The sequence below is a fragment of the Strix aluco genome, chromosome 7 (genome assembly GCF_031877795.1).
Source record: "Strix aluco isolate bStrAlu1 chromosome 7, bStrAlu1.hap1, whole genome shotgun sequence".
Lineage (NCBI taxonomy): Eukaryota > Metazoa > Chordata > Aves > Strigiformes > Strigidae > Strix > Strix aluco.
In genome coordinates, this window is record NC_133937.1 from 35860595 (window position 1) to 35883398 (window position 22804).

General features: G+C 34.6%; 1 protein-coding gene across 10 annotated transcripts in view; it reads left to right on the forward strand.

Moving 5' to 3' along the window:
• Nucleotides 1-22216, forward strand: part of WDR11 (WD repeat domain 11) — a 44741-nt gene extending 22525 nt beyond the window's left edge. For all 10 annotated transcript variants that reach the window (XM_074831425.1, XM_074831426.1, XM_074831427.1 and 7 more), the window contains 18 exons: nt 2585-2691; nt 4855-4930; nt 6440-6548; nt 6862-6986; nt 7401-7548; nt 8374-8480; nt 8913-9027; nt 10780-10951; nt 12533-12641; nt 13414-13476; nt 14636-14701; nt 15483-15654; nt 15922-16017; nt 17356-17521; nt 18428-18525; nt 19516-19661; nt 20506-20585; nt 21630-22216. In XM_074831425.1, the coding sequence (XP_074687526.1) occupies nt 2585-2691; nt 4855-4930; nt 6440-6548; nt 6862-6986; nt 7401-7548; nt 8374-8480; nt 8913-9027; nt 10780-10951; nt 12533-12641; nt 13414-13476; nt 14636-14701; nt 15483-15654; nt 15922-16017; nt 17356-17521; nt 18428-18525; nt 19516-19661; nt 20506-20585; nt 21630-21787 (2113 nt within the window). In that variant the 3' untranslated portion in view covers nt 21788-22216. The remainder of the gene's footprint in view (nt 1-2584; nt 2692-4854; nt 4931-6439; nt 6549-6861; nt 6987-7400; nt 7549-8373; nt 8481-8912; nt 9028-10779; nt 10952-12532; nt 12642-13413; nt 13477-14635; nt 14702-15482; nt 15655-15921; nt 16018-17355; nt 17522-18427; nt 18526-19515; nt 19662-20505; nt 20586-21629) is intronic.
• Nucleotides 22217-22804: the final 588 nt, after the last annotated feature.

The window sequence follows — 22804 nt, forward strand, 5'->3', positions numbered from 1 at the left end:
CGTCCATGTTTTAGCAGTTGAATTTAAGCTGACTCCCCTTTGGGAAACTGCTTTGCAAACATTCATCACCTCCTTGAAAAACTTTCCTCGCATAGGGCAAGATGAATGAAAAATCCCTGCCCCTTCTGTCATACAGCTTGGTGTGCTAGGTTGATTTCTCTGCATTAATAAATACGTGGTGCCTGACAAGCGTAAGCAGCATTGCAGTGAAGTTCTTTGTATTCGGAACTGAATTCTGAAGTAGCCATTACAAGATGTACCATTATCTCAGATGTACCATGTTCAACAATTTCTTTTTCTTAACCTTCCTCTTTTTAAAAAGTAAAAACTTATTCCATTGCTGATGTTCACTTTTGGACATATAGCCCGTACAAATACTTTTGAAGAACAAGGAAAATTCTTTTTAGATAATAAAATTTGAGGCCAGGAGTATTTTCTGATAATATGATTGAGATTTTAATACCGTTTTCTTTAAGATATAGTTTGATTTCCAGTTTTACCTTTCTCCTTTTCTTATAATTCTTACAATTAATTTGAGTAGAACCTGCCTCGTCATAAATGCACTCTGTAATTTGTTCATGTCGGAAACATTAATTAAAGCAACTGAATCTTACCCCTGAAGTAACTGAGACAAGTTGACTGTATAGAATCCCTGAATTTCATGTTTTAAAAGAGTGGATCCCATCTGAGATATAGTTCACAGCTGAATGTAACCCTTAATTCTAGTAGACAAAGATGTCTTTTATTACGAAATTTTGCAATTGGAGACATTTCAGTAGGGAAGTAATTCCTTGTTTCCTTCATTAAAACTTGAACCACTGTCTCCAGATTGTCAATTTACATGTATGACGATAACAAAAATTTTATTCTTTCAAGTGCAAGCAGTTAGCTAAGTTAAGGTTTCCTTTTGATTATGAGTGTCTTGGGTTTCTGTAGGTTTTTATTGGTATTGACAGATGTCCAGCCAGCAACAAAGGAAATGGAATTGTCCTGTTAAATCTGAGCTGATGAAAGAGGTGTAGAAAATGCCTCAGGTCTTTGAATGAAAATGGTGAATAACTACTGGTAATAACAATGCATTATGAGTATTCTGTGCTTTTTACAAAAACCATAGTAGAATAATAGATAAAAATGAGAAAGGTGTCACAATTCATATGTCTTCCATTTCAGAAAGCTCCCTGTATTTACGACTGTTTCAAGACTACAGTGTCACACATTACTGCAATTGTAGATTTCTATTCAGTCATTCTTGTAATGTTTCAATTAATAATTGAATACTTCTCATTTTGATTGAAATTATTGGTTGAACTTTCATAGGTCCTGGTGGGAAAAGGCCTGGGTCCTAAATTTTTAACTTTACTTGAGGATTTAGGAATAAAGTTTCTTATTTTCTTTAAAGCTTGAACTAAAAAAATAAAGATAAATATGGATGTAACTTATAAGTGCAAAATATTATGGGAGTGCTTTTTGCTTTCATCCACCTACATTGCATTTGGGAAACTTCTACTTAGTACAATGTGAGCTGGATTTACAATAAATCATAAATAATGTTATTTATCTTTCTCATATTTCACATGTATTCTTGCAAAACAGACCATAATTTTACAATTTATGTAACAGAAGACTTAGTAGTCCTAGAAATAGTTTTTAAGTAATCTGTGTTTGAAGGATTTGAGGAAAACCTAAATCCTTTTATCCGTGTTAAAATGAACTTGGCCATATGTATGTATTAGAACAGTCTCAATTTTCTTTTAGATTAGTTCCTTGATTTATTTCACAGATAAAGCACTCAGCAATTTATGCTGGCACAAAGTGCATGTGGGAAATGGGGACGGAGAACTGTCTTGTTTTGGAACAGTACCACCTAGTGCTGCTTTCTATCCTTTTGTGGCCTGTGGTATATTTCAAGAATTTGCTTAGAATCCATATGTGCTGACAGTATGTTGTATACAGTGTAACTTTACATCCTTGCAACACTTCAAGGTAATTTGATTTGTGGATACTTTGGCATGATCTAAAAGCACAACAACAAAAAAAAAATTACCAGGTTTTGAGTTCTTTTGTGGTAGCCTCTGAAATCTGTTTAGGGCCTCTCTTGTTTTGATCATCTTTGTTTCTCCTCTTTCTATACTGAAAGAATCAAGTCTCCCCACCCTGCTATCCTTATGAATATTTTTCTGTATGCTGACAAATTTAAGTTACTTGATAGTTCTTCCCCTGTGGTAAACTACTGATTTAATCAGAGCAGTGCTTTTAGTCCACTCAGCACTAGAGTATCTGTGAGGGATTTTTGTTAAAGCTACCAGTGCTTCTAACTGAAATTTTTGTTTCAACCAAACAAGAACTAGTGTACTCTGAAAAGAAATCTCCAATTCAGTTTACTAACTTTATATCATAGTTGTAAATGCCTAGCTTCCTTTTATGCTTAAATATAGTATTTCCGTAAAGTGTAGAAAATTACTGCTGTGCTGTTTTCAAATTGAAGAATGTGCATGAAAAAAATTATTGTACTTCAGTCCAGGCTATTTTCTAGCCATTCAAATATTTTGGCTAATATGCTCCATGTACTCTCTTCTGATGACAGGGGAATTGAGTGGATAAGCTTGACTGGGTTTATTTCCTTTGCCACGTCAACGCCTAACAATATGGGGCTAGTAAGGAATGAGCTGCAGCTCGTGGACCTACCAACAGGTTAGTATTTCCTGGGAAATCTGCACTAGAGGCTGACAGATTTGCTGGGGAGTGACAAACATAAGTTCTTACTATTTTTTTTTGTTCTGTTGTCATGACAAAATAAAATAATAAAGAGGACTTTTAACTGGTTTTGTTTTTCTGTCCTTGTGAAGCCACGTAATGTGTTCCATCTGGTGCTCTACAGACAGACTTGAAACAACACCTTTGCAAAGATGTCTGTGGCTTGGACTTATTAAAAGAATGAATCTTTGTCAGCAGGAGGTTTAGAAGCATTCACAGAGCATGGGTATTAGTGTTGTATTTTGTTCACACGATGCATATATTTCCAAATGTGTTTTGTCACAGTCTGCACCCGTGGTTTCATGTGCACCTGAAATAGTGTTGAACCATTGATTGTGGTTTGTATCAGCAACAGATAATTTTTCAAGGTGGGCCAGGTGCATGACCAGAGTTTGAGTGCGTGTATGAATGTCACAGGGGTATTTTAATAATAAAATCTGATACTTTTGTAAAGAATTAGAAGGGTTAAAAAATAGAGAACTTTTTAAAAGATGCTGTTGATAGCAAAATTAACAGGTTATTTGTGTTTTTCAGCTATTCTGGCCTTATAATGGAAGAGAAATGTATTTGTGATTGAACTCAATATTTTGCACAATACTAGGAGGTATAATTTGGTAGATTAGACAGCCCAAAATAGGAAGCAGTTCAATAACTTTAAATTATTTTTGAATGTGAAAACCTGGAGCCATTTAATTTCTAATTGAAGAACCTGAATCTTGTAACACATGGCTAATTCTGAATTGCTTTATGTAGTATAAAGTGATTCTTTTTTTTATTGTTCTTTTTTTAAGCTTATGGAAAAGACTCAGTTTTTGTATTGCCAGAGTGCTGCACAAAGAGACTATTCTTTTCACATGACATTATTGTAATTATTTTCCATATAATGTCTTTTGTTCATTTGTTTAAAATCAAAGCAAAAAAGATACGTACTTTAATAGGATTTTGATTTTTCACTCAGCTTGTAAACCAGTATGGAATAATTTATAAATGTAAGTGATAAAAGGTTCAGTATTTCTGCAGGCAACCAATTTTCAAGTAAATGTGAATACCTGAGACCTTAGCATATGGTTTGTTTGAAAAATGTTACATTTCCTCTTTTAAAGCTTACAAGAAAGCCATGACTAGTTAACTGTTTGATTGTTGGTTCTCCCATCACTTATTAGCCCAACTTTTTATTTGAGGGCTAGGAAAACTGTGCTGATTTGTATTTGCTTCATGAGCACTTTGATGCAATTCTCATTTACATTTCTGAACAAAAATAAGGAAGAAAATTCCTAAGGTGTTTCTTCACTAATGAAGAAAATAGAGCTGAAAGGTTTCCTGTAGCCTGGTCTCTGACTTGAGAGCTCTAACTAGCATTGCTGATAACTAGATTTATTCACATAATTGGTCTAAGATAAGTAATTTAGCTATGAGCAGCCTCAAGAGTGGCTAAAGTTTGAAAACTTGAATTTTCCTTCAAAGCTAAGGGCAATGAAACTTCATAGGACCTCCTGCAATACCCTGGTGTTTGTAGATCATTATTTATTGTAGTGATATGTATAACATCTTTAATTCTGCAACACTTTATACAGTTGGGTGAAAACTGTTGGGGATAAGCTTATAAGTTCTCAGGGTTTATTCTTTTAGCTGGAAAGAGAGAATGGTTTTGCTAAGTGTAGAATGAATTAGTACTTCACCATGGAAATTCTTTCAGACTTAGTTTATGGCAGAATTAATTTATCTTACAAAACTTGAAATCTACTCATGAATTTCCTCCTTGGGGAACTGAGAGTATATCTCATTGGCTTTGAGTAGAAGATAATAACTCTTTGAGCTCTCTTTCTGTATTTCCATAATGCTGATGATGCATCACTTTCAGCGGTTGTGTTCTGGAAGCGCGTCAGGTATTATATTGGACAGAAGAGTTTGTATTTAGTCCTTTGAAATGCAGTAAAACTTCAACAGTGAAAGAATAATGTAAGATACGGCTTGGTGATGTTCTAGTTCAGTTTGTAAACCATTTCTGCTTATAAACAGAATAGTTTACAAACTATTTCTATATTTACATTTAGTTTAGTAACTATTTCTGTTTTCTCCCATCTTGTTTTTGTATTCCAGGCAGGAGCATCGCATTTCGTGGGGAGCGAGGCAATGACGAGCCAGCTATTGAAATGATAAAGGTGTCTCATTTAAAGTAAGTAGATTAGCCTTGTGAAGTTTATGCATTTTACTTTACTGCAAGAAGGTCCTCATGACTTAATAGAAATAATAGAAATTCCAGGAAAAAACACTCCAGAGAGTATAGAAAAATGTGCAGCAACATCAAGAGAAAATTACTTTAGAATATTAGTTCAAAGTGCAAAAGCTGTGAATGTTTCTGTGGTTGACTTTGTCACTTCAGGATCCAATCTCATTGCAAGATCAGTTGTTAGCATTTTAGTTCTTTTAAGAATTGTGTTCACTGAACAGACATTTTGATAATATTAGGGAGAATAAAAGTGCTGAACAATTTTTGTCAACTTTGATTATTTTATGAGTTAATTCCCTTTTCTAGAACTTAAGCCTCACTTAAAACTAGAAGTTTGGCATCAAAGGTGGGATGATTTTTCACTTGTTTAGTAATTTTTCTAAGTATGTGTTTCACACCTTTATAATAATTATCTGCTGGAAAGCCAGATGTGAAGCCTAGTTGTTTGAGAAGTCAGCTGATAAATGACCAAATTGTTTGCCATCAAATCCTACTTAATTTACGATCAGGCCTGTGAGGAGACCCCTGGTCTTCATAGTATCAAAAATAATAACAGCAGTACTCTGTAAGATTACTTTACTTTCCTGTGTAAATAAAATTATAGTGTTGAATTTAATAAGGCATTGTGTCTAAATTGTAGAAGTTTTTTTCTTTATAGTGAAGGCAAAAATTTAATGTTCTTTAGCTCGCATACGAATATTTTCTGAAGTCTGTATTTGTTCCAGAGAATTTGGAAGAGTTCAACCATGTAATGGTCTTATTAATATATTAAAAATTAAGAACAGCTGTGGGCTTAGGTGAAGAGACTAGAATGTTGAGTGAGAACAAGAAAGGATAGTTCATTTGAATAGAGACTAATGCAGTTGCAAAGGGTACATAGCTGTAGGGCCTTTCTGTATTTTCAGGTTAAATGTGAAGTGGTAGATTGAAGGTGTTTTACTCCTCTAGCTCCACAGACAAAAGGTCTGAAGACATGACTGACAAGTGGTTTAGTGTAAGAGGATTTTATGTTCATTTGTCACTGGATTAGGGTAGTGGCATGCGTCTGGAATAGAGAAAAAAAATCTGTCCAACCTACAGTCTGGGTATGTCTTTCTGATACCTTGTGCAGTCATCACTGCAAGTCGGGCTGAATATGGCTAAATTAGAGGTGCTGCTGCTTTCTCTGAATTACTTCCCTTGTCTCCTTTACAGTAATTGAGCAGTACCACCTGACAGAAATTCCTAATTCTTTTGGCTTTGAAGGAGGACTCTTTTTCAGATACTCTTTTGCACCTCAGTAACTCAAGGAAATCACAAGTTTCAGAGTGGGATTTGAGACAAATTAATTTATTGTGCTTCCTCTTAGTTTTTGAGGGTTTCCAGAGTGCTGATATGAACAACATATGTGAAGTAACATGCTCAAATTAAAACGGAATTATTACTTTTGATGTAGTAAATTCTTATTTGTTTTAGGCAGTATCTAGCTGTAGTATTTAAAGACAAGCCATTGGAGATCTGGGATGTCAGAACATGTACTCTGCTTAGAGAAATGTCTAAAAACTTCCCTACAGCGACCGCTTTGGTAAGGAGTGAAAATCTGCTACTTACTGTTTGTTAAATGTAATATGTTGAGATAGTATAAAAATCCATGAGAAATTTTGCAGCAAAATGTTACTGTATCTGTAGTGTACAAATAAGTGCTTTTACCCTTCCATTTTCATCTGTCATAAAGTAGAGGCAAGAAAAAAGGAGATACTGGTGGAAAAATGTGGTCTGCTCCTTGGGTGATGGAGGGAGGTATCATAAAAAGCAATCTTCATTGAAATCATTATCCCCAGTAAATTCAGGGAGTAAACATTTGTCTTTTCCTTTTTTTCCTGGACAATTTTTCACAGGAGTGGTCACCTTCTCATAACTTAAAAAGCCTGAGGAAGAAGCAGTTAGCAGCTCGTGAGGCCATGGCCCGGCAGACAGTTGCATCAGATACTGAAGTTAGCAGTGTGGAATCTTCTGTGATCAGGTATTTCTCATTCTGATATAATGTTACTCTGCATCAGTTGTTGTTTTTCCACCGTGTGCCATTGTTCTGTAGAACAGAATATTTTGGAACTGATTCTTGATCACATACTGGGCAAAGCTTCCTTTAGCTTTTAAATGTGGAGCTTTGATTTACTGCTGAATGAGAGAAACAGTGTAGCTGCGTCTCTCACGTGTCTGTAGCAGTCCATTAGTTGCCTGGTTCTTGAAGTAAAAATCTTATTTGCCCCTAAACATTTCTATAAGTATATAAATGAGTTAACTGTTGCTTCTGCATAAATTGTTTTGAAGGATATATGCATTTTTGTGCTGCATCTGTGCATTAGTTAGGGGGAATTTGGCTTGCAATTCTAATTTCAAGAAAGAAATACTTGTGCTCATTATGTTCTCTTTAAAGCTTGTTACAGGAAGCTGAAAGTAAATCGGAACTGAGCCAGAACATTTCTGCCAGAGAGCACTTTGTGTTTACAGGTGCTGATGGGCAGGTTTATCATCTCACAGTAGAAGGAAACTCGGTAAAAGACAGTGCAAGAATTCCTCCTGATGTGAGTTCCAATTTTCTGTATCATTGATGCTTTAATTTTTTTTCTTAGCTATGATTGCCAGAAAAAAAATCAGGATATGCATTGTAGTGTCAAGTGGTCATTAATGCAGTAGTCTGAAATATGAAATAAAAATTCCAACTTCAAAAACAGTAGCAGTTTTGTTTTCACAATCTTACAGTTTTTCTATTGAAAGCACTGTTGAAATAAATTATTTTTATATAAGTTAGAATCTTCATAGGCCCTGATTTGCTTTCTGAATAAATTTTAGTAAAGCATATACAAAAAGCTTGAATAACAAAGAGGATGTTATTGAAATGTGCCTGTGTGCTGTTAATGGATTTTATCTTACATAATAAGGACAACTTGAGTGGGCCAGAGCACTCTTGTGAGTTTTGTTTTTTTCCCAGTTACTCTGAAGAACAGTCTTTCTTTTTTCAGTTGTTCTCGAAAGCTTTGATAAGTTGAACTTGCAGAAAGGAATTATTTTTATTTTTTGTTTCCTACTTCAGTATATGCTAGTATGGTGATTAATGAGGTCTGTCATGTTGGTGTTTCATTGCAACAAGAGATAGAGAAGTGATTTCCATTGCTTTAAACCCAAAATTTCTTGCAAGGAAATGTGTTCTGAAGCATGTTGAAGCAAATACGATTGACTTGATAAATGCTTATATGTGATAGAATTGTTTCTGGTTTCAACTGAGCAGAATTTGGTCTATCATGTCATATAATATTTTAAAAAAACCCACAACCTAATGTTGAAATGTTTGTTCCTATGTTTGGCTCTATTAATCACAAGATTTTGTTCTGCTTCTTAAATATTTCCAGGGAAGTATGGGTAGCATTACATGTATTGCCTGGAAAGGGGATATCCTGGTTCTTGGAGATGTTGATGGAAACTTAAACTTCTGGGATTTGAAAGCTAGAGTATCTAGGTATGAATGCAAATTAAGTCGGACAAACATGAGATAATGAGTGTTAGAATGTTTTTCCCCCTCATTTTTGTTCATCTGTGGTGTTTTGAGGAGAATAAAATTTCAGAAAAATGCCTGCTGTATTACAATTTTCTACATTTACTCCATCTGAAAACACAAAAGATTAACATTTTATCAAAGTTTTTAAAATAGCTAGATACCTTTCTTACATTACATCTGCAATGACTTCTGATAAAACATTAAGTATTGTAGTATTTGTTTCAAGCATTTAATCTTTTTAGTTTTCATAATTTGGATAGTCGTTTGTATATAGATAGATTGTTCTCCTTCTTAATCTGTACAATATTAGGTTCTGCAACATTCACTGAAAGGATTCAACTACCCACAATATTAGGTATAAAAAGATTGATACTAATCTTGTGCTTTTCTTAGGGGGATTCCTACACACCGAAGCTGGGTGAAGAAGATACGTTTTGCCCCAGGGAAAGGAAATCAGAAACTTATGGCAATGTACAACGATGGAGCAGAAATTTGGGATTCAAAAGAGGTATGCATGTGTTGTTTTGATATGCACTTCTTAGCAAAACACACATATTACTTCTGAAAATCAGGACAAGTCGGGGATTAAGTTTTACTCAGTCATGATTTCTTGCCAACAGTTGTATGATAAAGTTGTATGGGTTTTCTCAGAAGACTTTTAGTTCCTATCAAGCATTTTTAAGATGTCATCAATGAAAAGTACCTTTCACTCATAAAGCTGACAAAATTTCCAGGATACTCTTTGTCATTCTCTTGTAATGTTTTTGAGGCTAACATTGAAAATTTAAGGGGGAGTCCTCAATCTTAGCATTTAATCTGTGGACAAGAGTGTTTTTACTACAAGTGTCTTAACTTCTGTGCATAGTCAAGGGTATGTATTCTTCAGGGCGTGGATTTAATTTGTTAGGGAATACCAGAAAGCTAGACACTTGTTAATTAACATTGTCTAGCTTCTCATCTACTCAGAAATTCTATAGTAATGTTCACAAATCTTCTGGGGTTTGTTTCATAGGTCTTTCAGGGGATTATAGTTACCATGGGGAAGGAAGGATAATTGTATTGGTTTAACTTAGCCCCCCTCTGAGTAAGTTCAGGGTATGAGGGTATGAAATGGGATTTTTAATGTTTTTCTGTTCACTTTGTAATGAGCACCAGCGCTCAGTCACTTAATTTGAGCGATATGAAACTCTCTGTTTATGATAGAGTTGGACAGCAGATATGAACAGCTGTGAATTATGTAGGCAGCATAGAATATTATCCCATGAGTCTCTCCTTGAAAGACGTTTGAGTAGTTTTGATGCCGTAGGATACTCCTCCTGTAGCTGTTCCCTCTCGTTTTCTGGGACAAGGGAAAGAGTTTCCCACATGACAGCATTCAAAAATAATTCACATTTTCAGCTGAAAATCTTTCAGAATAGCTGTAGAAATATTTTATAGTCTCCCCTATTATATCCATATAATCCTCTCCTTAGAACTTCACCTTTGACTACAACCAGTTAGCCGATATTTCCACATTTTTCTCTAATTCTCTTACTGCTAAGACTAATCATGCTCTAGAGCTGTTGTACCTTACAACTCTTTAACTCCATGCTTTGCCCCAGAACAAGTAAAAGGAAACTATAGAATGTTGATTGCTGTGGATGCTTCGTTAATGTTTCCTTATGTTAACAATTGTAATGTTCTGTGATGCTACAGAAAGGTTGCAAAATGTCTGACTACTGACCTGTGGTTAAAAGTCTGGTTTACAACCTTTTGTTTACCTCTGTTTTGTTTGTGGACAATAAATCATCCTATTCTTGTAATTCTATGTTAATAGTATGTCTATATTTCTAGACGAGTTAAGGATTTATCGAGAAGGTGTATGTTTATGAAGAGCATGACTTACTGAGAACCTCACTTCTGCCTTGATGCACGTATGCTAGATCAGGGTCTGGAATTAAAGAAGGAGTGTAAATTTCCACCAGTTTACCATGGAAATTTTATATCAGAAAAGATAACAAAAAGGCAGCTGTAAAGCTATGCTCAGGAGGATCTTTTCTCAGCCCTCAACTGGGAAAAAGTATTGTTTCAGGGCAACCATGTGCCCTACTCCAAGGTTTCTAAATTTCCTACTCTTCAGAAGAGACTATCGTTAAAATGATTTATGACTAACTTCACCTTTTATTGCAAATTTTGTGGTGTGCCTCATGGGCATGTGACAGAGTCTTACACTGTGTGATGGAGAGCCTACTAAAAATGAAAAACAACTCAACTTTTCAAGGTACAAATGGTGAGCAGTTTAAGAAGTGGAAGAAACGTTAATTTCCGAATCCTGGATGTGGACTGGTGCACTTCAGACAAAGTGGTTTTGGCATCAGATGATGGGTGCATTAGAGTTCTAGACTTGTCCATGAAACCATCGTGTTTTAGAATGGATGAACAGGACTTAATAGGTATGTTGATTTCTCTTGGCTATTGACTGCTAGATATTTCACTTTGAAGATGGACCATAAAAATGTTCAGCATTTCTATTAGAACAGAGAATTGTCGTATGTAGAGGATTAGGTGTCTATAGTGGTTTTCATAGATGCAGATAAATTTTGTAGGCTTAGGGAATATGGGTGTTTTTTTGGTACAGGTTTAATCTCCCAAATAAACTATACTTTTTAATATCTTAATTGGAATATAAATTAACAAAATAAGAGCTTTTTTTATGGATGTCTAGCAAGTTGACCTAAAGAGCATCAGTACATCAATTGGGTATCAGTACCTACATCACTGATATTCATTACACGATTTTGAAGCATTTGTTAACGTGTGAAAATGTCTTTTCTGATATTCCAGATATCAAAGACAGTTTGTAGACTGATTCATTGCTTTTCAAAGTAGATTTTCCCACTGAACTCTAAAATAGCAATATTAGTGCTGTTTAACTTTTTTTGCCATATGTTTAAGAAGGGAATTTAAATATTTAACTATTTAAATAGTTAACTAAGCTATATTTTTCTATTTTTTATTACTGTTCTTCCAAATAACTGCTTTTGGTTTGGTCTTTTTGGTCAATCCCACCTTTACTCATACAATTTCCTTAAAACACATATTCTGACTAAGACATATGTAAGAAATCACCAAAAAATCACAAAAAATGGTGATGTGGGGAACCATGGTGTGGGATGTTTGAATAAACACATAATTTATCACAGCTAGTTTTACTATCAAATGAATGTTCTGTTATATTAAGCTATAAAAATTAATGTTCTAAAACCAAGCACACTGAAATTAGAATATGCCCGGGTTAAGGTTGCCTGTGATTTAGCTGTCCTGCCTCTACACTGTGATAATGTTTTAATTGCAAAATCACATTTACAAGATTTCGACATCATTCGGTGCATATGAAGTACAGGGAATTGCTGAATATTTAATGATGTAGCTGGTTGAGTCTTGTTTTACTCCTAAGTTACTGGGTAGCATTTACTGCATATCATCCAAACTTTGTACTGAATCCAGACTTTTACTGACTTTTAAATTTGTATGACAACAGTTAGTACTATAATTTTCATCTTATTTCTTTGCTAATATAGATATGTATTAAACTTCACAGCATACTTTTCGGATGATGGATATTAATCCTTGTAATACACTGTAGAAACTACGATTGCAAAGTAAAAGTAAAACATGCATTATGGTACATTTTGGTATAGCGTACTTATTTTCTAGCATGTCCTTGTATTAGCAGTAATCATCATATACAGCTCTACTTAATGCCAGAATAATGTATTCCAGAAGTCTCAATATGGAATGTCCTGAAATTCTCATTTGAGCATGGTTGATAACCCTGTACCTTCTATGAAATGCTTTTGCTTGAGTGTAAAGATAAGCTTTTATGTCTAGTAACCCATGCTGTATATATGAAAAGACTGTGATTTATGATTTTCTTCTGCTGCTTGCAAACAAGGTGGTATATTTTATGGTTACTGAGCACAGTGTTATTGCACAGTAGCCACTCAACAATGAATCTTTTCCTTTTGTTTCAGAACCTGCATGGTGTCCCTATCTGCTTGTTCCAAGGGCTTCATTAGCTTTAAAAGCATTCTTGTTGCATCAGCCATGGGATGAGAAATATTCTCTAGATATTATAAACATGTAAGAAGAAATATATGTCTATATATAAAATACTATTGTTTTTTTTTAAATCCTACATCTTTTATTAGCCTTTCTGTGCAAATAACTGTCAGACTTACAAGTTTCCTCACTCTCTGGGACAGCCAAAAAGATAATAGCTTCACTATTTATTACTAAAAATAATAAGTAGAAAAGGCTTTAAGGTCAAGTATTTTATTTCTGTTGACTTTCAGTTGGCTATTGAAAACCGCTGTCTACTTTAAGGTACTGGCAATATTTTTGTCATTTACAGGTTATATCACTTCAGAAAACAACTGTATGTTCTCTTTATTCAAGAAGTTAATGTAAGAATAGTCAGTGTTGGTACCTAAAATGTAATTGAAAGTGATAGTCTAACTGTCCTGTCTGCTTTTAGTGAGCCATGCTTCACATCCTAGTAGGAGCACCTTTCTCTATCATTTATTGTGTTTGTGTACTGTTGGCGGTCACATGATAATGGGCTAGGCATTGTCCTTTTCATTAATTTTGAGGTTAATGAATAAAAGTGGGGAAAAAAAGGATTGGTGGCACTGACTCAGAGGATGAGAGAAAGCAAAACCAATCTTTCATTACTATTTTGCAGCTAGTAATTAGACAAAGAATCTTGCATGAATGGCTTACCATAAGAATATGAAAGATTGTTTCCATATATGTTTTTGTGTTTTTCTACTACAAGTAATTTCCATTTCAGATAATTCTGTAATTTTGGTAATATAGAAAACATTTTCCTTTTTTCTTTTTTTTTTTCATGCAGCGATTATCCAGAGAATGAAAATATTAAAAACCTTCTTCAAGAGCAGTTGAATTCGTTGTCCAAGTAAGACTTTTCCTATTAATATTTGAGAAAGCTAGTGAATTCAGAGAAGGCAAACTTAATTTAAAACTTAAAAACTTAAATTAGTGACAATTCACAACTTAATGAAGAAAGTATGCTTTTTTTTTTTTTAGAAAGATAAAGATAAGCTTGAGTAAGGACAGCTTTTATTCTAAACAGTTAATTTTTATATAACTTTAAGGGTGGTATTTTATTCATTTTATTGAAGATTTAAAAATTTTATTTCTATTTTTTCTAATTAAAAATAAATCATAATGCAGTCTAAAAATATCCTTTTTAAATAAGCAAACTATCTCAAAGTAGTTTGTTAAATATTGACTCAACAGTCAAAATATACTGTTCTGAATACATGAAGTGTGATGGAAGTCAGTATTGAATTTTTAACATTGACTTATCATACTAGTGGCTGGCAACTAGAGATTTAAAGATACTGAGTAGGGTTAATATATAATTTGTAATTGACCAGTGAGCATTCGTAATATTTTATTCAGTACTTCTCAGTGATGTATGGTTCTTTGGTGTTGGTCCAGACTATATTGGACACCACTACTTAAATACTCCAAGGTTTGTTAAGGTGTTTAAGCTCTGAGGAAGACAAGACAAACAATTCTAAAGATCCTTTATTGAAGATATGCTTGCAGAGTACTGTTAATGCAGATGGTTCTGCTTACACAGAAAACAGATTTTGACATTCCATTTAAACTATTAAAATTATATTTGAAGCTAGTAAACAGAAGTTTTTCCATTTTCCTCTTGTCCTTTTGTGCTATGGCACTACATAGTTGCAAAATTATTTGCAATTAAGTTAATCTTGTAATTTGTAGAATCACTGCAGACTAATTTATAGTTTCATGTACACCCTTGTGGTTGTTCCCTTTATTGCAAGAATAAGGGGTTCCTGATGGACTCACTATTTGTATTTGAACTGGTAGGGTGATTTGTGAGATCAATTCTATTTCAAATGATGTGTACTTTGTGTTGTAATTGTTTTGATAGATGCATTTTTTTCAGTTCAGAAAAGAAATTGTGTATGTTTTGTTTTGTTTTCAATTTGTAGGTTATATATCCTATTTGTGTTCCAAAACAAACAAACAAACTTGCACAGCATTTTACAGTTTATTTTGGCTTTCTCTTTTTGCAGTGACATAAAGAAACTTTTGCTTGATCCGGATTTTACTCTCTTGCAAAGATGTCTCCTAGTTGCCAGGTAGTAGAGATTCAGATAACTATATCAAATGTTTCCTAATAAAGTCCTGATTCTATTAATTCATATGAATGTGCTGAAGTTTAAGTACTCAACTAATTCTCCTTTAACTCAGTGCAATTCCTAAAGTACTTTGTTACCACATATTAGAGTGTTTTCAGGACTGACAATGGAAATGTTACCTTACTGAAATACTTAGTTTTATTTGCTTGCTGGATGTAGAAGACTTCCTTCAGTCTTGCTGGTGCTTTTGTAAACATAGTTCTGCTAACTACATTACATTTAGTTGTACAATGCCCAAAAATGTAATTCAGAACTTCAAACCACATGTTAGATTTGATGTAAACAGGCGAAGGCCTGGTTTTTATTTCAAATGTATTTATTCTGTGTTGTTCTTCTACCTAAAGTGTAGCTAATTTTAGTCTCTATGTGCAGAGGTGTTTTTCAAACTATTCTTAGTTAACTTTCTTGTAGCCGAAAGAGGATATTAGTGATTAAGTGTAAAATAATAATAAAAATTCAATTTCCATATATTTATATACTGATCATTTACTGAGTTTAATTATTATTGTAACAGTCTTTTGGCCAACCTCTTTCTTATCTTACTTGCTGAATGTTATTCCTTAATCTTTTCTTGCAGTTTGTCCCATTGACAATATATAGTACTTGTGGTGCCCATGAGAATGCATGGTCTTTGTAAAAAGATATTTTAAATGTATAATATATTTATGTGGCATGTGAAAAAGTACAAACATATTTCACATCCTGATTTGTATCTTCTCAGGCTGTATGGGGATGAATCTGAACTGCATTTCTGGACTATTGCTGCCCACTATTTGCACAGTTTATCCCAGGAAAAGCCTGCAAAACCAACAGACACAGGCATCCTTCAAGAACAGTTGGTTAATCCCTTGGATATATGCTACGACATACTGTGTGAAAATTATTACTTCCAGGTATTTCAAGGAGTTCAAAAATATATTTGATAAGAATGTCATCAGCACAATGAATGCTCAGCATTGTAACCTCCCTATTATCTTACAGGTTTTCACTATACTTATTTCACTTTTATTAGTAACATACCACTGGATTAAACCACTCCCTATTATTTAAAAATATGAGGTGTTCCAAAAACTCTCAAAATACTTCTGTATCTTTTAAATGCTTGGGGTTTATTTCTTATGGTAGTCTTATATTTAAAATATTTTTCCTTCTTTGTGCAGAAATTCCAGCTTGAAAGGGTAAATCTCCAGGAAGTGAAGAGATCAACGTATGATCATACCAGGAAATGTGCTGATCAACTTCTTCTCTTGGGCCAGGTTTGTGGGTAATATTTGAATTTTTTATTCTTCTTCCCTGTCCATTTTATGTACTTCTCCTACTCAAGTAATGTTTTGTCTACTAATATATATATGGTGTTTCATACTTTTATTCACCCAGTGCATACTTTTTGCTATCTTACTATGTTATTACACTGCAGACTCTGTGTAATGACATGGTATATGGTAATGTTTGGTGTTACCGGCTTCAGACTATTTCATTTTCATGGGAACGCCATAAAAATCTTTCTTTCCATCTTGTGACTAGAAAAGAAAAATTACATTTTGAGTTTCCCAGAAATAACTAAAATTTAACATCTTTGGGGTAACTCTCATTTTAGGTAACAAAGGACGTACCTAAGCTTCTGGGAGATCTGTACTGAGCCCTGAGACACTGTGCAGAGCTGCTCACTGAGACCCTGATAAGAATATTGTTGCATTTGTACAGTATATATCATGAGCTGTCCCCTACTAATGCAGTTGTGCTGCATCCATTTCCAAAAATAGCTTTGGTATTACTAGTTCAAACTTAAATGATTTCTAAATGATGCCACTGTGTACGTTTGAGCATGTCAACAAATGTTACCAGTAAAGATGCCAGAAATATTTAGTCTGTAGATCATCTGTTTAAAATGCCGGTTTATAGAAGTTTAAAAATGCCTGTTTATTGAATCACTGTATTTTAATATGTATTTAATGTGGCTTTTCATTATTTCTGTAATTATCTAAGCCATCAGCTTGGCTGACCTCACCAAACTGACACCTCTAAAAGTTAGGTGTTTAATAACAGGCAGAGATGACATGTCTGCAGTGATTCATTTGATTCAGAGACAGGTGTCTGCAGGCAGTGTAATGAGCCCCACTGGCTAGGTGCTCAGCTGTAGCTCACATTTTAAATGGATGAATTCTACCTTTGTTTTAAAATACCAAGTATTGAATCAGTCCTTGACATCCTGGCCAGTTTCTGCATCTTACAATTTTATTTCTTCTCTGCTTATTTTAAATGCTTCTCTTCCTTTTGTAACTCTGCACAAGATTATGTAAACAAGGAAATAAACATTCTGAATTAAAGTTTTCTTTGACCTCTTCTAGAAATGTTAGCGGGTGATTAAGCATTATATTCATGACGGGCGTTTAAATGCTGTCCTTACTCACAATGCTTTATTGAAATAGAATCTTAATTATTGCTATACTAGTAGATATTTCTGTGTCCTGTTTTAGAATAACTTTCATTGTTACTTGTTCCATGTCTTAAAAGGGGTAAAAATATGAAGACTTTTGTTTAAAAATGAGTATGTTGTGGTCAAAGTTGTGGTTTTTTTTTTTTTCTCTCGCCAGACTGACAGAGCAGTACAACTATTGTTAGAAACAAGTTCAGAGAATGCACATTACTACTGCGATTCGCTCAAAGCTTGCTTGGTCACAACTGTCACCTCATCAGGTCCATCTCAAAGTACCATTAAACTGGTGGCAACCAACATGATAGCCAATGGAAAGCTTGCAGGTAAAATCTGACTTGAATTTTCCATTTGCTTATAAACTAGTAATTCTGATCATTATTAAGGCTGCTAATGGAGATGGGAGAGGAGAAAGTCCTGTTGCAATAGATCTTATATGCTGCATATGTTACAACACACTACCTAGAGCAGTTAACACAAAAATGATCAGTAACTCAGTTATAAAGTTCAACTTGTTTTATTTTCATTGGAAAACTTATTTCTGGAGTAATTCTTTTAGCAATTGTTTGCACAAAAAGACGCTGAGCGCATAGAGGTACATATTTTCCACTTTCCTAATTAAAGAATTAATTAAAATATAGTTCTTTATTACTGAAGCTGAAATATGGACTTAGTTTCCTTTTCAGTTCAGAATTGTTTCAAAAAGTGTGTTTTCTTACAGGTACACGTTAATTTTGCTTAATGCAAGAGATAATTCACAATACAACGATTGACTGAAATATTCAAAGTCATGCAGAGAAAGTACAAATGTCTGCACTTGCCTGGAAAAAATAATTTCCACCCTGTGGACAATTAACACTTCACTGTTAATAATTACATTATGGACAACATTAAATTAAAATAATGGATTATTTATGAAATCTGTTTATTTGACTTGCAGAGATCATTATCTCTTTATGATGAGATGTCCAGTGAACTCCTTGTCATTTGTATTAAGGAGAAGGATAAATGAGAGCTTTGTGATGTCCTTCTAAGCTTTGTAGCACAAAAAAGATGTAATAACTGACACCCAGGTTATATGGAGAGCCAGGTGGTGGAAATTAGTGTTTTTCAACATCTTCATATGCCAAGGATATAGAGATCCTTTTTCTGATGATGAATGGTCTGCTCACTCTTATATAGCAACTCTTCTTTCCCTTACCTTATTATATAGTGTGCTTTTTATTTTCCAGAGGGTGTACAGTTACTGTGTCTCATCGATAAGGCTGCTGATGCCTGTCGCTACTTGCAGACTTATGGCGAGTGGAATCGTGCAGCATGGCTTGCAAAGGTATGTAATTTCTCAATTTTCAGTTTGCTAACATAAATGACCTCCTTAGTGTAGGTAGGAATAGAGGCTGATGAGGGTGCTGAAGTTCTCCCCATTAAAAAACTGAAACACCAGTTTGAAATATCATCATCAGTTCTTTCTACGTGTTAAGCTATAACAAGCCAATCCAGACAGTGTTGACAGGTTGTTCTTCAGCCTTCTGACTACAGAGGTCTGCCCTGGTCATCTGCATGACAAGACTGGGGCCTATAAATGGTTGGAATACTCCATTTTCTAATTTTTGAGCAATAGTTTGTGAGCTTGCATATAGCTGCAGCAGTACAGAGTTCATAATAAACTACAAAAAAATACTCCTGCAAGTGGAAGTGGATAAGGAATTAGAGTGTGACTTTGTGCTGAGCTCCATTGCTGAGCTCCGTGTACCATGTGTGCTGATTTCCAAGTTACCACCAACCACATAAATTTGCATCAACTTCTGTTTTGATATGCGGACGTAATTACAGTAAAAGTACCTAGGCACAGCATTAATTCTCCAAATTATAAGGAGTCAGTAAGGATGATCTTTCAATGTCTCTAAATAAAGATTCTGTTATGCTTTCTGCAGATAACAAGTCATACTCAGATTTTCTAAATGGGTGAATCCCACTCTGAAGAAAAATAATGATGTTTTGTCCTTAAGTTTTCAGTAAAGGATAAAGATTTCTAACTCCTTGATAATTGAGATTTTAATAAAGCCATATGGTAAAAATAATGTTAATCACATGTAAATATCTAGTGACCAGAGTGGGGTTTGTTATATCTATATACTGCTTCTTTTTCTTTATATTGTATTTGTTCAAGGGTTTTAGTATACTTTTTATAATCAAATTGGTCATTTGAGATGCTTTTACTTCTGCCCAAAGTGTTTCACTTTAAAAAATGAACCAGAAGCAGAATGCTTTCTTTAGTTAGCAGCTGAGGATTCATAACTGGCTTTTCTATCTCTCCAAGGTTCGTTTGAACTCAGAGGAGTGTGCTGATGTGTTAAAGCGTTGGGTAGATCACCTTTGCTCTCCACAAGTCAACCAGAAGTCCAAAGCCATTCTTGTCCTCTTGTCACTGGGGTGCTTTACAAAAGTTGCCGAGATGTTGCACAGGTAAAGATGAAACAGCACAATCTGTATTTTGTCTTGTCCAAAATTACTGTTTAAGCATTTGTGACTCAGAAGTCAAGGGGTGGGGAGAGGACCTGCAGTTTGATTTCTGACACTTGTTTCTATTTTAGCATTTTTTCTTTAATTAACTTTAACCTCAGCAATGTGTCATTCCCGTGTTCTGGAGTTGATGTTTTTGTTGCAATTTCAGGAAATATACTAGTATTCAAATTTACTGGAGGCTTTAAGATTACTAACACTCATTGACTAGCAGTAACACTTCATAGTAGCTATGATTATTTCTGAGTAAATTGAGCCTCGATCTTTCAAAAATTTTGCATCAAATGTCACTTCCTTGAGTGCAAGGAGGAAGAGGGGATGTAAGAAGCTTGGGGAGAGGGCAGCACCGGGCTAAGGGGTGCGAGGGCAGCACCAGGCAGTACATGGGAACAGTGTGACCTGCTCCTACACCCTGCCTGGGAGCAGGGTAGCAGCACTCCCTGCTGTGAGGAGAGCAATCAGCGCGGTCGTGGTGTAGTGAACGCTCAAGGACTGTGAAGTGTGAAGGCGCAGAGAGCAAAGCAGAGCAACGTTGGAAACAGAGAGCAGTGTGTGCAGTGTGGGAGTGTGAGTATGTGCTGTAGTGGCAGCTAAAGAGTGATACTATTTAACCCTGGTGACGATCAGAAGCCTTGTTCAGCCCACAGTGCAGAAGAGATTTGCCACTCCAGACCTAGGTGCAACATTTTAGAAAGCCTGTATGTATGTGTTTTGATGCGATGTCCTGGAATAGTTTGCTGTTTTGTGTCCTAACAAATTGTTCTCTTTTTTTTTTTCCATTTAACAGTATGAGGTACTTCGATAGAGCAGCTTTATTCATTGAAGCTTGTCTGAAGTATGGGGCACTGGAAAGTAATGATGATACAAATATCCTTTTTCTGAAATTCCATTTTTGCATCTGTCTACTCATACACAGTGAGTATGTGTGAGCCAATGTTAGATGAACTAGTCTGCACAGGAATAGGAGTTCCTGTTTGTATTTTCCAGGTTATGTAGTTTGAAGGAAGTATGAGGAAACAAGTGAAAAGGAGTAATTTGCATAAACCCATAACATTACCTCCTCCTGATGCTCTGTGAGGCCTGTGGCACTGGAAAACAAACAAAAAGTGAAGAAAATAATCATAGGAGAGAAAAGAACGGATGATAAAATGATCTTTGCAGAATTTGGAAATTATTACTGCAGCCTGTATAGTGAAATCAGTGGTTCAGTTATCTTTTAAACACTGTATCTTAAGACAAAAAATCCCTTCATTGAACCCCTCTATACACCTACATACTGTTTTAGTGATTGAAGTTCTTTATGAAGGAGTCAGTTCTGAGACAGTGAAAACAAAGAAAATTAAAGGTCAAGATTACATGAGCTGAAAATATAGTAAGTATTTTAAAAGGTATCTAAAGTATTGCTCACTCTACAGTCTGCACATCTAACCTGGTGTTCTGGAAAATGAACAGTTGCTCTAACTTTTGTATTATATGCAATAAATAATAATGCATATGTAAATAATATCTGTGTTTTATGGAGTCATCACTGATGTTAGCTTTTAAATTTAAAAAAGTCACTAAGTCATCATGTAGATAACTCCAGATCTAATTAATGACCTTACAATTTCTTAATTTCTTATGAAAGTTATGACATGGTATTATGGTAGATACTTCTGCATATCTGAAACGTATCTGTTTTAGTGTATAGCGTTCTATATATTGCCTGATAGATGCTAATATGCATTCAATAGTAGAATGTAAAGCAACTTTGGTGTCTTTATTTTTGCTGAAAAATACTGAATTAACACAATTGGCAGCAATGTTCAGCATTTTCAGCTTGGGAGAGCTAAAGACTGAGAAGAAAAAACAGAGATTCTGAGTTTTTTTCATTTTGTAATTAATTTGTGTTTTCCTTAATGCTTCATTTACATAAATTGATCCATGCTGTGTACGCAGATTATGCCAGAAGCTTGAAGCTCCTGGGCTTTAAACAAGGAGCTATTCTCTTTGCCTCAAAAGCAGGAGAAACTGGTAAAGAGTTACTGACTGAGCTCAAACAGCCTAAAGAGGAAGTGACACAAGAGTAAGAATTTTATGTTTATGAGGAAATTTGGGTTGATAGCAGGCTGAGATTCCACTGTGTGAAAATACATTTTTCTCTTGAATCACTGTAACAGCTGATATGTGTGATTTGAGCAAATTTTGTTAAATGTGTGGAGGCAAGATTAAGAACTGTTTTATGTTTATTTTTATGTTAAAATTGTCTTCACTTTCATGAGGGGCAAGAAGCCTATGATAAAATTGTACAAGAATATTTCCAACTTTTTCAACTATAGCAGAAATCAAATTTTAAAATGTGCTGAAAGTGTTCTATACCTGTGTAAAAGTCTACTCCATTTACTTCTAAAAATCAAATCTTTATAGTTCTTCACTGCTGTTGTATTTATATGTATAAATGATTCAGTCTGTACTATAAAAATATATTTAAAGAATAAATATAGATCACAAAACACACAGTTCTTTCCTGGAACATCGTGTTTTGTCAATCCAATTTTTCTGTTTAAAATTACTGTTATCAGTTCACTGTATTGTCATTTTCATAACTGTCTGGAATAGAAACTTTAAGAGGTTTACTTATGAAAGTCTCCTGACGTTCCAAAAATCCATGAAACATCCTTTTTTTTCAATCAAGGTATTGTGTATTCTATGTTATTCTTAAGTGTGTGCTCCCTGCACACCTTAGGGACTAAATGCTGCCTTGTGTTGACTGGTTCATGGGATCAAAGGATGGGAGAAGATCCTACCTGAAAAGCAGCAAGGTAGGCTACTGCAGAATATTCAGGAGATTGCTAACGCTGTCTCCACAGTTACTGTTTTGTTATTTGAATGTGTGATTAACAATAGGTAAAGAAAGCATTGCGCAAAGCCAAAATGCTGGCTTTTTAATTAGATACGTTTTATGCTAACACATCTTATGGTCCGGATACTGAAGAATGCCACCAATCACATCTTTTTTCATTTTTGTGCCAGTATTTAAGTACTTGTTTTTATTATTGATTCTTATGTGAGATATATCTTTTCTATTTATTACTGAGAAATTTTAC